The sequence below is a fragment of the Amphiprion ocellaris genome, chromosome 22 (genome assembly GCF_022539595.1).
Source record: "Amphiprion ocellaris isolate individual 3 ecotype Okinawa chromosome 22, ASM2253959v1, whole genome shotgun sequence".
Taxonomy (NCBI): domain Eukaryota; kingdom Metazoa; phylum Chordata; class Actinopteri; family Pomacentridae; genus Amphiprion; species Amphiprion ocellaris.
This window is the reverse complement of record NC_072787.1, coordinates 28,382,230-28,397,357: the sequence shown is the minus strand read 5'-3', so window position 1 is coordinate 28,397,357 and position 15,128 is coordinate 28,382,230. Positions and strand designations below refer to the sequence as shown.

Sequence of the window (15,128 nt, the reverse complement as noted above, 5' to 3'; positions counted from 1 at the left end):
GATGTCACCACTGTCACAGTCACATGACAGCAAAACACAGCATGTCATTTTGCATTTTGTTTTTGTCATTTTGTCTCGTTTTTGTCAACTTGTGTCTTATTTTTGTCTTTTTGTCATCTTGTTTTGTTGTTTTTGTGACTTGTCTTGCAGGGCTGCACACACAACACCACCGGCCCGCACTGTGACAAATGTGTGCCTGGTTTCTATGGTGACGCCACCGAGGGGACCGCCCATGACTGCCGCCTGTGTCCATGTCCTCTGACTGACCTGTCCAACAGGTTGGTGTCCATCTACCTCAGTCCACCTGAATGAAGCGTCTCAGTGCAGAGACTGACCACACCACACTGTGTCCTCAGGTTCAGTCCCACCTGTGTGCTGGACGCATCTGGACAGGTGTCATGTGACCAGTGTCAGGACGGATACACCGGGAACACCTGTGAGAGGTGAGCATGATGGACAGGCGTACCTGCCGACGAGGGACAGGGGGACTTGGGTTAACGGCTGTGTCTGTCTCCAGGTGTGCCAGTGGTTTCTATGGTAACCCCCAGGTTGTGGGCGGGACCTGCATTCGCTGCCAGTGTAACGGGAACGTGAACGTCAGCGAGCCGGGACACTGCGACACTGTCACCGGGGAGTGTCTGCATTGCCTTGGCAACACAGCAGGGTCACACTGTGAGGTCTGTCGGCCCGGTTGCTATGGAGACGCCGTGCACAACAAGGACTGTCAAGGTGAGTCACACACACCTGCTGAGAGCTCCACACATGCGCAGCACATCCACACAGCTGACAGCTGATTGGTCGGTTTGTGAAGAGGAGAAATATTTCAATGAAGGTTCAGGAGGTGATAAGGAAACAGAGAATACACACACACATACACTGGTAAAACACACAGTAACACACACACACACACACACACACACACACACACACACGCACACACACACACATACACACACACACTGGTACAACACACAGTAACACACACACACACACACACACACTGGTACAACACACAGTAACACACACACACACACACACACTGGTACAACACACAGTAACACACACACACACACTGGTACAACACACAGTAACACACACACACACTGGTAAAACACACAGTAACACACATACACACACACACACACACTGGTAAAACACACAGTAACACACATACACACACACACACACACACAGTGGTAAAGCACACAGTAACACACACACACGCACACTGGTACAACACACAGTAACACACACACACACACACTGGTAAAACACACAGTAACACACATATACACACACACACACACACAGTGGTAAAGCACACAGTAACACACGCACACTGGTACAACACACAGTAACACACACACACACACACACACACATACACTGGTAAAGCACACAGTAACACACACACTCTTGTGTCACAAAGCAATGTTGATCTTTGCAAATCGGCTTGAATTCTTGCGGCATTACTCTGTCACATGACTGTGTGTTACCAGTGTGTATGTGTGTGTTAGTGTGTGTGTGTGTGTCTGAACTGACCAGATCTGACTGGTCTTTGGTGGGTGGGGTCTATCAATTACATCACTCTCACTGTGGGCGGGGCTTTCTCAAACAGAGTGTGGCTGTGATGTCAGCGGCGCCATCTCCGGTCTTTGTGATGTCACATCTGGTCAGTGTTCGTGCAGAGAGAACGTGACAGGACGCACCTGTGGGCGCTGCCAGGTGAGACACACACACACACACACACACACACACACACACACACACACACACACACACACACACACACACACACACACACACACACACACACACACACACACACACACAGATATTGGTGAATTTGGTTAACTTGTGCTGGTCGTTGTTGTTTGTTTACTTGTTTGTTTATTTGTTGTTTGTTTACTAGTTATTTGCTTATTAGTTGTTTATTTGCTGTTTGTTTATTAGTTGGTTGCTTACAAGTTGTTTGTTTACTTGTTTGCTCACTTGTTTGTTGACTAGTTTGTTTACTAGTTGTTCATTTACTAGTTGTTTGTTCACAAGTTGTTTGCTTGTTGTTTATTTGTTGTTTGATGACTTGCTGTTTGTTTACCTGTTGTTTACTTGTTATTTGTTTACTTCTTATTTGTTCACTTGTTTATTTGTTGTTTGTTTACTTCTTTGTATACTAGTTGTTTGTTCACTTGTTTGATTGTGTTCATTTGTTGTTTGTTTACTAGTTGTTTGCTTGCCATTTGTTTACTTGTTGTTTGTTTACTAGTTGTTTGTTTACTAGTTGTTTGTCCTTATGTTTTCCAGTTGGGGTTCTTCGGGCTGCAGAGTGGGCGTGGCTGTCATCCCTGCGGCTGCAGCCAATTGGGATCGCTCTCTGAGTCATGTGATGAGGAGGGGCGGTGCCAGTGTGTGGAGGGCGTGGCCGGAGACAGGTGTGACCGCTGTAGCCGTGGTTACTACGGTTTCCATGGCAGCGGCTGCAAAGGTAGGTAAACAGAGCGACTGACTGCTGCTTTGTCGACCCTCTCGTCTCTGATTGGTCGCCCTCTGCTGTCCTCCCAGCATGCACCTGTGATCACACCGGCGGGAACTGTGACCCCGAGAGCGGAGAGTGCATCTGCCCCGCCCACACAGAGGGACACACCTGTGACAGGTGTGAGACAGGTCACTGGGGTCACGAGCCCACCACAGGCTGTAAGGTATGTGCACACACACACACACACACACACACACACACACACTAACACAAACACACACACACACACACACTAACACAAACACACACACACTAACACAAACACACACACATTAACACACACACACACACACACACACACACACACACACACACACACACACACATACACACACATTAACACACACACACACACACACACACACACACACACACACACACACACACACACACACACACACACAGCCCAGAATTGTTTGCACTCTACACACATGACTGTACTTCCAGTCAGGACGATAACATCATTATGAAGTATGCAGATGACACAACCATCCTCAGCCTCATCAGAGGAGGGGATGAGTCGTCATACAGGGAACTGGTCCACAAAACAACTGTCCACGGAGAGGACAATGACCTCATACTCAACACGGATAAAACAAAAGAACTCATCATAGATTTCAGGAGACGAGCTAAACCTCTGCAACCACTCACCATCAAAGACACCACAGTGGAACGAACTGACAGCTACAAGTTCACGAGCCTGAACATCTCAGAGAGCCTCAGCTGGACCAAACACACTGCAATCACAGTGAAAAAAGCTCAGCAGAGGCTGTACTTCATTAGGCTGCTGAAGAAGGCTGGACTAGGAGGCCAGCCTCTCACCCAGGCCTACAAAGGTTTGGTGGAGAACGTCCTCACAGTGTGGTACGGCAACACCACTGTGGCTGAGCGGAAATCACTCCAGCGTGTCATCAGAACTGCAGTGAAAGTTGTTGGCTCTGGCCTCCCGTCTATGGACACCATAAACACACATCGGTGCCGGCAGAAAGTGCAGAACATTCTGAAGGACAAACTACATCTGGCTCATGGCCTGTTTCAGTGGGGGAACTCGGGCTGCAGCCTGAGACACAGCAGACCAGTGAGCATCAGAGCCGTACAGCACGTTTCCATAACAGCTTTTATCTGGCCACCATTGGACTAGTGGCATCGGACATCAGGGAGGGGAGGTGCTATAACACAGCATAACATCAAAATACTGCAACATTGCAATTCTCTCACAATGTGCAATAAGCATTTTATTGATTGGTGTGTTTTTATATGTATATATATTTTAATTGTTTAATCTATTTATCTATTTATGCTAATATCTGTAGTTAATTTTAATTTATTTAAACTTTAGTGATTTATTTCAGGGTTCTTGTTTTTTTTTAATTGTTGCTAAATTCTTCTTGTTTTGACTCGGAGTCACGTACAAGAATTCCAATGTACCTGTACTGTGATGTACCTGTGCAAATGGAAATAAATTCTGTTCTATTCACACACACGCACACGCACACGCACACGCACACGCACACACACACACACACACACACACACACACACACACACACACACACACACACACACACACAGTAACACACCTGCTCCAGGTGTATCACGTCTCACCTGTTGTCTCTCCAGCCATGCAGTTGCAGTGCAGCAGGAAGCTCCGCCCCTCAGTGTGATCTGACCAATGGGCAGTGTCTGTGCAGAGAGGGCTTCTCTGGCAGGTCATGTGACCGGTGTGCACCTGGTTACTATGGTTACCCAGCATGCTCAGCGTGTGGCTGCGACCTAGCGGGAACCAACCAGATGCTCTGCAACGCGACGCTGGGAGTGTGTGACTGTCAACACACCGGGGAGTGTGTGTGCAAGGTAGCGTGTGTGTTAGCGTGTCAGCACTGAGTATGCTCAGAACAACTAAAACTCTAGTCAGAAGTCTGCTGCTGTTGGCTGGAACTGATGTGGTCTCCTCATCCTGGAGATGTTCTTCTATCTCCATGTTTCCTCTCTACTCTGATCATCATCTATAGATGTTCCACCATGCTGGATGGATCTCCAACACTCTGTCCTTTACTCACTGATCCGGTGTGTTTCCATGTGTTTGTTTCCATGTGTGTTTCCGCGTGTGTCCATGTGTGTGTCCATGTGTGTGTTCAGGCTGGTGTGTCGGGTCGTCACTGTGAGGAGTGTGTCTCCGGTCGGTTGGGTTTGTCGGCTGAGAATCCAGACGGCTGCTCTCAGTGCTTCTGTTCAGGACTGAGCTCAGACTGTGAGGAGCAGGGAGGACTGACCAGAGTACCTGTGAGTACAAGTACTGCATGCTGTACACGTATGTACACACAGTACACAGCAGCAGCATGTACACTCCTGAACAACATCATGTCCACTGATACGAACACGCATCCTCTCAGTAATCAGATTACTTCTGTCTCTGGTATCAGATTACTAACTAAAGGTTAAATTCAGGCACCACAGCAGGAACTCAGTGGAACTAAAGTGAGGTTCTTTGGTTCTTCAGAGCAGCTCTGGTTAGTGGTACTATGACTCCTTCTAGACCTCCTGATTAGTGGTACTATGACTCCTTCTAGACCTCCTGATTAGTGGAACTATGACTCCTTCTAGACCTCCTGATTAGTGGTACTATCTCAGCTTGACTCTTTGGTTCTCTGAGTTTCTACTTTGGAACCTGAACCTTCAGTAACGTCTTTCTGAAATGTTTGTTTTTGATCGTTGAGGTAACATCAGACAGAGATGGTCTCACCTTCCACCTGTCTCTCTCCACAGGTAACCCTGTCTGGCTCTCCTGCTCTCCTGTCATTGGTCAGCCAGTCCAACCTGCAGGGTGTTGTGTCTGGAGTTTACCAGCAGGGCGGTGACATGCTGCTGGACACCCGTCAGCTCAACAGCAGTGGGCTGTCTGGTCCTCTGTACTGGAGGCTGCCTGCTCAGTTCGAAGGCGACCAGGTACGGTATAAGACTTACCCACTGACAGGTAGTCTGACCAGCCCTGCTCAGGTTGTGTAGTTGTGTGTGTGTGTAGTTGTGTGTAGTTGTGTATCTGTGTGTAGTTGTATAGCTGTGTGTAGTTGTGTGTAGTTGTGTAACTGTGTGTAGCTGTGTAACTGTGTGTTGTTGTGTAGCTGTGTAACTGTGTGTAGTTGTCTAACTGTGTGTTGTGTGGCTGTGTAACTGTGTGTAGTTGTGTAACTGTGTGTTGTTGTGTAGCTGCTGTCCTACGGAGGGCTGCTGTCGTACTCCATCACCTTCTATGCTGAGGACGGGTCAGGACTGTCCAATCAGGAGCCACAGGTGCTGATGAGGGGCGGGGCTCTGAGGAAACTGGTCATCTACACCGATGTGGTTGCCCCCGGCAACGGCGTCAGGACTCAGCATGACATCAGGCTGACGGAGGTACAACCGCAAGGAATCATGAGAAACAGAGGAGAGGTGTCTAAGGACAAAGTTTACTAGTGTGTGTGTGTGGGTGTGGATGTGTGTGTCTTGCAGCACCAGTGGAAGTACTTTAACTCGGTTTCTCTGACGGCGGTGAGTCACAGCGACTTCCTGTCTGTCCTCAGCAACGTCCAGTACGTCATCATCAAGGCTTCATACGGGACCAGACTGCAGCAGAGCAGGTACACACACACACACACACACACACACACACACACACACACACACACTGTATACACACACACAGTACACACACACACACTGTATAGACACACACACACACTGTACACACACACACTGTATAGACACACACACTGCACACACACACACTCTGTACACACACACACACACACACACACACACACACACTGTATACACACACACAGTACACACACACACACTGTATAGACACACACACACTGTACACACACACTGTATAGACACACACACTGCACACACACACACTCTGTACACAAACACACACACACACACACACACACACACACACACACACACACACACGCACAATGTATACACACACACACACACACACACACACACACACTCTCTTACACACAGTACTCTCAGTATCTAGTACTAAGGAGGACACTCGATGATGTCGTAGCAGCTGTGAAATCACAACTCTGTTGTTTCATTTAGGATCGCTAACATCACTATGGAGACGGCAGTGGAGGCAGAGTTAGGGGAGGAGTCAGAGGGTGTCCATGGGGGCGTGGCCAGACTGATCGAGTCGTGCGTCTGTCCACCTGGTTACAGCGGACTGTCCTGCCAGGTGAGCAGCCTGTTTACAGTCCTAAATGAGTGGACAGACGGAAAGCTGCCACTGGCCAATCAGAACACAGAAATTGTTGTTACCAGGTAGATAACCCATCTGTCTCTCTCTCTCAGGAGTGTGCAGCAGGTTACTTCCGTCAGCATCAGTCTGAGCTTTCCCCTCACAGCCAGAGGTCCATATTTGTTCATCCCTGTGTTCCATGTCGCTGCAACAATCACAGTGAGAGCTGCAACACAGAGACTGGAGACTGCCAGGTAACATGCTAACACATGCTAACACATGGAGACTGCCAGGTAACACGCTAACACATGCTAACACATGGAGACTACCAGGTAACACTCTAACACATGCTAACACATGGAGACTGCCAGGTAACATGCGAACACATGCTAACACATGGAGACTGCCAGGTAACACGCTAACACATGCTAACACATGGAGACTACCAGGTAACACGCTAACACATGCTAACACATGGAGACTGCCAGGTAACATGCGAACACATGCTAACACATGGAGACTGCCAGGTAACACGCTAACACATGCTAACACATGCTAACACATGGAGACTGCCAGGTAACACGCTAACACATGTTCACTCATGGAGACTGCCAGGTAACACGCTAACACATGGTAACACATGTTCACTCATGGAGACTGCCAGGTAACATGTTAACACGTGCTAACACATGGAGACTGCCAGGTAACACGCTAACACATGATAACACATGTTCACTCATGGAGACTGCCAGGTAACATGCTAACACATGCTAACACATGGAGACTGCCAGGTAACATGCGAACACATGCTAACACATGGAGACTGCCAGGTAACACGCTAACACATGCTAACACATGGAGACTGCCAGGTAACACGCTAACACATGTTCACTCATGGAGACTGCCAGGTAACACGCTAACACATGGTAACACATGTTCACTCATGGAGACTGCCAGGTAACATGTTAACATGTGCTAACACATGGCGACTGCCAGGTAACACGCTAACACATGATAACACATGTTCACTCATGGAGACTGCCAGGTAACATGCTAACACATGCTAACACATGGAGACTGCCAGGTAACATGGTAACACATGTTAACACGACATGCAACGCAAGTTCACATATGGTAATGACTGCTAACATGCTAACAGTGCTAATGCTAACAAATGTAATATGCTAACATGCTAACCATGCTAATTTTGTACATTGAATAGTAGAAGCTCTTGACTGCAGATTAAAGGCATTTGATTGGTGCAGGACTGTCAGCATCACACCAGTGGGCGGAGCTGTGAGCTCTGTGCCCCAGGGTATCATGGGAACGTCAGCGGCTCCATCGGCGACTGCTCGCTGTGTGCCTGCCCCCTGCACGACAACAGGTAACTTGCAGCGGCTCCTCTCGCCTCTGTCACGTTGACTTCCTGTACTTCCTATACTGACCGATACTTCCTGTACTGACCCGTACTTCCTGTACTGTCCCATACTTCCTGTACTGACCCATACTTCCTGTACTTCCTGTACTGACCCATACTTCCTGTGCTTCCTGTATTGACCCGTACTTCCTGTACTGACCCATACTTCCTGTACTTCCTGTACTGACCCATACTTCCGGTACTTCCTGTACTGACCCATACTTCCTGTGCTGACCCGTACTTCCTGTTCCAGTTTCAGTCCCACCTGTGTGTCTGAAGGAGCGTTCGGTGATTTCCGCTGCACTTCCTGTGAGACCGGCTACGAAGGCAGATACTGTGAGAGGTGAGAACCTGCTGTAGACCTTCAGGAGGCGTGAAGGAGGAGAGAAATGTCTTCTGTCAGTAGGACAGTAGGAGGTTTTTCCTGGAGCTCCTGCCATCTCCTCCACCTGTAGATGTTTTCTATCTCCATGTTTCCTCTCTACTCTGCTCATCATAAGTAGAAGAGATTTCACAATGCTGGATGGATCTCCAACAACTGTTTGACAACTTGTGGTCATTTTGTTTACTGTGTTCTGTCTCGTTTTTCTCATTTCGTGTCTCATTTGTGTGTCTTTTCTATGGTTTTGTGTCACCTTTCAGTTGACTTGTGTCCTATTTTTGCCATTTCATTCCTCATTTTTGTAGTTTTGTATCACGTTTTTCTCATTTTGTATCTTGGTTTTGTCATGTCGTGTCTTATTTGTGTCTTTTCTGTGTTTTTTGTCTCATTTTTGCAGTTTTGTGTCTCGTTTGTGTTGTTTTGTGTCTTATTTTTGTAGGTTGGTGTCATTTCACTCCTCTTGTATCCTATTTTTGCTGTTTCAGTCTCGTTTTTGTTGTTTTGGGTTTCATTTTTGTAGTTTTGTGTCTTGGTTTTGTCATTTCGTGTCTCATTTTTGTCATTTCAGTTGTCTTGTGTCCTCTGTTTGCTGTTTCGTGCCTTGTTTTTTTTTTTTATCTCTGTCATTATATTCCAGAACACATGATATATTGTCATATCTCTGACATATTTCTGTCATTTTGAGTGTAATTTTGGTTGTTTGATGTTTTTTCTGGGACATTTTGTCTCCATGTGATCATCTAGCTCCTGCTGTTTTGTGTTGTTTTTGTCATGTCATGTCCCTTTGTGTTCAGTTTCCACAGATTGGAGATGTTCAGTGAAGCTGCGTGTCCACTAGATGCGATTTTCCCACACGGCAACGCACCGCATCCGAAAATTACACGGACGGCGGGCTGTCACTAGCGGACCACAACATGGTCACATGACAGCACTGGAGCAACAGCAGGCCGCTACGTGGTCACGTGACCACAGCTTTCAGCTGGATGGTCCGGCAGATGAGTCGGATAAACGCAGCGGCTCGGCCGCAAACTTTCCCTTTTATTTCGAAAACCCTTCAGCAAAAACTATTTCTGAAAGCATTTGAAGCAGAAATAATCTGCAGCAGCTAAGTCCTGGTTTTAGTTCACCAATGGCTAGTTTAGAAGTTTGAGGTCAGTTTCACGATGTGTGGGATCTCTGCAGGCCGCATCCAATTTCCATAAAGTACAAGTCAGTCTATTTTATGCAAATGAGCTCTGGGTAAACACACCAGATACCAGCTGGAAACACACCACAATGGGACCAGCATGCCACATGCGGCGCATTTCCATCTGCAATCAGGTGTGTTTACCTGGAGCGGGCCGCAGCTCATTTGCATAGAGTAGACTGGACTCTGGCATGCGGAGATTCCACGCATCGTGAAACTGTCCTCAAACATCTAAACTAGCCATCGGTGAAATAAAACCAGGACAGATTCAGCTGCTGCAGCTTATTTCTTGCCTCAAATGCTTTCAGAAATACTTTTTGCTGAAGTTTTTTTGTAATAATAGACAAAGTTTGCGGTCAAGCCGCCATGTTGGTCTGGTTTGAAATCCAGGAGCAGACCCGCCCCCGAGTCGATGTGTTTGTCCAATCAGGAGCAGGCAAGGTGCTTAAAGAATGTCAGCAGGTGTTGAACACAGTTCACCATGGAGGAGAAGCTTAGAACAGCTGTATCTGCCCACACATCGTAACCATTAGTGTTTTTGAAATAAAAGAGAAAGTTTGCGGCCGAGCCGCTGTGTTTATCCGACTCGCTGAAAGCGCTGTCACTTGACCATGTTGTGGTCCGCTAATGACCGCCCGCCGGCCGTGCGATTTTCACATGCGGTGCGTTGCTGTGTGGGAAAATCACATCTAGTGGACACGCGGCTTCAGTTTCTTGCCGTCTCCTCCTGTACATGTTTGGGTTCCCTGCCTGTAGTTTGGCCTCTCTGGATGTTTGCAGATGATGTGTTCAAGGACTGTGGGACAGTTGAAAACCTTCTGCTGAAAGACAAACCCAACTGTTCAGACAGTTAATAAACCTGTCGTCCCGCAGGTGTTCTGTCGGTTACTATGGAAACCCCTCTGTGTCGGGAGGCGTGTGCCAACACTGCAGCTGCAGTAGGCAGGGCTCCCTCCACCCGCGGTGTGACGCTCTGACTGGACAGTGTGAGTGTCGGCCCGGCAACACGGGAAGGTCATGTGACCAGTGTGACAACAAGCACGTCCTGCAGGGGGCAGAGTGTGTGTGTGAGTAGAACTACACACACTAACACACATATACACACTAACACACAGTAACACACAGTAACACAGTAACATGGTACCAGTGGCGTGTCCTCAGAAGTCATGTTTCCTCCTCCAGCCTGTGATGATGACTGTACCGGTGTTCTCCTGGATGACCTCACCAAACTGAACCACCTCCACGTGTCTGTCAACCTGAGCGGCGTTGCCATGGTGACGTACTGGCAGCTGGTGTCGCTGCACAATCAGAGCAGAGACCTGCAGGTAGAGACATGCCCCAATGTCACACTGAGCATGCTCCGTTCTGTCAGCTCACCTGCTACCTGTTCTCTGTCCAGATGAGGCTGTCAGAGAACAGTTCCATCACAGCTCACCTGTCCAGAGCGGAGGACAACCTACGTCACCTGACCTCTGACCTCAGCGCTCTGCTGCAGCAGGTAGACACACATGTATTCGCTACATGCTTCAGTCACTGACCTGCTGTTAAATACAGCACCAACACCTGAACACACCTGAACACATCAACACCTGAACACACCTGAACACATCAACACCTGAACACACCTGAACACATGAACACCTGAACACCTGAACACATGAACACCTGAACACATGCACACCTGAACACATGAACACCTGAACACACCTGAATGCATCAACACCTGAACACACCTGAACACATCAACACCTGAACACACCTGAACACATGCACACCTGAACACATGAACACCTGAACACACCTGAATGCATCAACACCTGAACACGCCTGAACACACCGACACCTGAATGCATCAACACCTGAACACACCTGAACACATCAACACCTGAACGCATCAACACCTGAACACACCTGAACGCATCAACACCTGAACACACCTGAATGCATCAACACCTGAACATACCTGAACGCATCAACACCTGAACGCATCATCACCTGAACACATCAACATCCTGAACACACCTGAACACTTCAACACCTGAACGCATCATCACCTGAACACATCAACATCCTGAACACACCTGAACACTTCAACACCTGAACGCATCAACACCTGAACACATCAACATCCTGAACATACCTGAATGCATCAACACCTGAATGCATCAACACCTGAACACATCAACACCTGAATTCATTAATACCTGAACACATCAACACCTGAACGCATCAACACCTGAACACATATCAACACCTGAACACGCCTGAACACATCAACACCTGAACGCATCAACACCTGAACGCATCAACACCTAAACGCATCAACACCCGAACGCATCAACACCCGAACACCTGAAAGATCCTCAGGAATCATGGACTCACTGCTGTGGATCCTGAATTTAATCCATGAAATCTGAGCTGTAGTTTGCTGGTTGTCATGACAACACACACAATATCAGTCTAATTACATTATTTTATATTCTGTGTTTATTTTTATTTGTTATAGTGTAAACAACACAGGTTGATCTGCACACAGACGTGATAAATACAGTGTTCATTTTTCTACATCCTGATTGGACAGGTCACTCGTCTGTCTGATGACCTGTTGGAAGTGGGCGTGTCTACCAACAACAGCTTTTCCCAGGGTGCACTGCTGCTGGAGAGCATCGGCAGCCTGCAAGACAACATTCAGGGTAAAATACTGACCCAGGATGACATCACTGACGTATCGTAGTGACATCATGACAGGTAGAAAATGTTGCAATAAATGCTGACGTGTGATTGATCCAGTGCTGCAGAGGGAGGCGGGGCATCTGAATCAGACCGTGGAGGATGAACTGGACTCAGCCAATCAGACGCGTCTGCTGGAGGAGGTGGCGTCTCTGTTGGAGACCGTCAGAGCTGTCAATCTAACGGCTGCCATGGCAAGAGCCAATCAAGAGCTCAGGTGAGTTTAATAAACACATTTCAGTCAACAAACAAACAAACAAACAAACAGGTTGCCGTGGTAATGCTGTCCCCCTGTCTGCAGCCTGTCAGAGTCTCTCATTCAATCGCTGCAGCAGAACCTACTGTCCAGCAGGGTGGCGCTGGACAACTGGCTCCACCCCCTCTCTACCGCCATGACTGTCACCATGGCAACACTGAACCACGCAGAGACACACCTGAACAGCGCTGCACAACAAAACACAGAAACACACACTCTGCTGCACCAGTATGAGGTGAACACACACACACACACACAAACATCTACACGCACATACAGACAGGTGATACTTAAACCTATTTTTACAGCTTCATTCATCAGAGTCAACACCATGATTTGTCTGTCTGTCTGTCAGTCTGTCCACCAGAACCTGTCTGCTGTGTGTCTCTCTGTGGACGGACTGATGGAGGACATTCAGCTGCACCTGGAGGACGCCATCAGTCTGACTGAAGATTTAACCAACAGCAGCGCAGTAAGCAGTCCTTCAGCAGAGTGTAGTTCCCCACCTGACCAGCAGGTGGCTTCATGCTAATTAGTGTAATACCTCACCTGACCAGCAGGTAGAGGTGTTGGACAGCCAGTTGGATCAGTGGCGCCCCCTGCTGAGGAGACAGGTGGACGGTTTGGTGGTTGGACTGAAGCAGATGGACGCTTTGGAGAGCGTTTATCGTGCAGAGAACCACGCCCACCTTTTACAAAGCCACGCCCACTCCTTGCACAGGTAACTGTGGGTGCATGTGTGCAGATAAATATGTGTATTTCTGTGTGGCTAAAATCTAAACTCTTCTCTCAGCTCTCTGGCAGCAGTGTGTAATACGTCCCAGAATGGCAGCCAATTGGCTCAGCTGGATGGTGACATCACTGAGCAGGTTGACTCCGCCCAGCTGATGGCTTGGACCGCCTTGGAGTCCGCCTCCCACGCTGTCAACATGGTACGCACAACTCACCTGTATCTCAGGTAGATCAGGCTCCAGATGAACCATTTATACTCACTAACGGACGTGTGTGTTTATGTGTGTGGCAGAGCGTCCAATCAGAGCAGGTGCTGGCGGATGAGGGCGGGGCCAAACTGAACCTCAGCTGTGCTGTCTTGGAGGAGAGTCGAGGGATCGGTGCAGCAGCTAAAGGTGTGTTTACACCTGTACAGCCAGAGTTCTGATTCGCTGATGGGATGCTGCAGATTTCTGTAGTTAGGGCTAGGCTGATGGGCGGGGCTTGTACCACATCTGGCAGCTGTTTTACCTCCATGTCACAGCAGCTGAAGACCAGGTTTTAGCAAACGTCTCCATTTCAGACGCTTTTAGGAGAAACCTGACTTCAATCTGTCTCTTCTACAGACCTGCAGGTGAAGGTTTCCATGGTGACCAGCAGGGTGCGATTGGTCAGAGACGGTGTTGATAACTCCAACCTCCTCCTCCGTCAGCCAATCGGAGAGCTGCACACCCTCTCTACTGGTGAGTCAACTGGAACTGGAAATATAAACTGGTAGTTTGTAATTTGACATCAGAGCATTAACCCTCCTGTTGTCTTCATTTACAGGCACCAAAAAATATTGTTTCCTTGTCTGAAAAAAATCCAAAAATTCAGCAAAAAAATTCCCCAAATTTCTGAAAATTTGCAAAACCTTCAGGAAGAAAATTCCAATAATTCCTTAAAAGCTTCCCTTAAAAGTTTTATTTTTAAAAAATGCCCCAAATTTGGCAAGAGAATTCTTGTAAATATTTTCCAAAAATGAGTAAAAATCTTCAAAAAAATCCTGAAACTATCTAAAGTGATTCCATATATATCAGTAAAACTTCTAATATTTTCTTGAAGAACATTGACAAAAAAATCAACCAAAATCCAGTGAAATTTGCTGGATTTTGGTTGATTTTTTGTGAACGTTCTTAAGAAACATTTTTAACATTTCTTTTTTCCACAAAAAATGTTCAAAGATTTCCCAAAAAATGTTGAAATGTGGACACCAGAAGTTTCACTGTGAAAATAATTTTTTTTCCACATTTTCAAACTTTAAAATGGGTCAATTTTGACCTGCAGGACGACACGAGGGTTGAAGCAGTTCTACTCAGAAGTAATCTGATTACTGTGAGGGACGGTTCAGCCTGATCTTCAGGAGGTGTCCTACCATGGACCTGCTGATACACTGACTCTGATTGTGTGCTTCAGGTTGGTCTGTGAAACTGCAACGGGCTCAGGTTCAGACTGCAGCGCTCCAGTCTGGCCTGCGGGGGGCGCTGCAGCAGCTGCAGACACTCAGACAGCAGCTGCACGACTCTTCTTCTGTGGTGGAAAACACCAACGCCACCATGAGGGAGACCAACCAGCTGGTGGCTCACACACACTCTGCAGGTCAGCCGGCACGTCGCACACACCTCAGGAACGTTCCTGAC

At 47.6% G+C, this 15,128-nt stretch overlaps 1 protein-coding gene across 3 annotated transcripts in view; it reads left to right on the top strand.

The window, feature by feature from the left end:
• lama1 (laminin, alpha 1) overlaps positions 1–15,128 on the top strand; it is a 43,324-nt gene that overhangs the window by 17,760 nt on the left and 10,436 nt on the right. For 2 of the 3 annotated variants that reach the window (XM_055007057.1, XM_055007059.1), the window contains exons 18-44: positions 151–278; positions 357–443; positions 518–729; positions 1,619–1,725; positions 2,305–2,485; positions 2,563–2,699; positions 4,157–4,390; positions 4,676–4,819; positions 5,303–5,482; positions 5,744–5,929; positions 6,026–6,153; positions 6,632–6,764; positions 6,881–7,021; positions 8,033–8,151; positions 8,438–8,527; positions 10,626–10,819; positions 10,935–11,077; positions 11,152–11,250; positions 12,334–12,445; positions 12,543–12,699; positions 12,784–12,973; positions 13,094–13,210; positions 13,296–13,459; positions 13,532–13,670; positions 13,763–13,865; positions 14,076–14,192; positions 14,905–15,087. In XM_055007057.1, coding sequence (XP_054863032.1) covers positions 151–278; positions 357–443; positions 518–729; positions 1,619–1,725; positions 2,305–2,485; positions 2,563–2,699; positions 4,157–4,390; positions 4,676–4,819; positions 5,303–5,482; positions 5,744–5,929; positions 6,026–6,153; positions 6,632–6,764; positions 6,881–7,021; positions 8,033–8,151; positions 8,438–8,527; positions 10,626–10,819; positions 10,935–11,077; positions 11,152–11,250; positions 12,334–12,445; positions 12,543–12,699; positions 12,784–12,973; positions 13,094–13,210; positions 13,296–13,459; positions 13,532–13,670; positions 13,763–13,865; positions 14,076–14,192; positions 14,905–15,087 — 3,925 coding nt within the window. The remainder of the gene's footprint in view (positions 1–150; positions 279–356; positions 444–517; positions 730–1,618; positions 1,726–2,304; positions 2,486–2,562; positions 2,700–4,156; positions 4,391–4,675; positions 4,820–5,302; positions 5,483–5,743; positions 5,930–6,025; positions 6,154–6,631; positions 6,765–6,880; positions 7,022–8,032; positions 8,152–8,437; positions 8,528–10,625; positions 10,820–10,934; positions 11,078–11,151; positions 11,251–12,333; positions 12,446–12,542; positions 12,700–12,783; positions 12,974–13,093; positions 13,211–13,295; positions 13,460–13,531; positions 13,671–13,762; positions 13,866–14,075; positions 14,193–14,904; positions 15,088–15,128) is intronic. The other variant, XM_055007058.1, reaches the window with a different exon arrangement.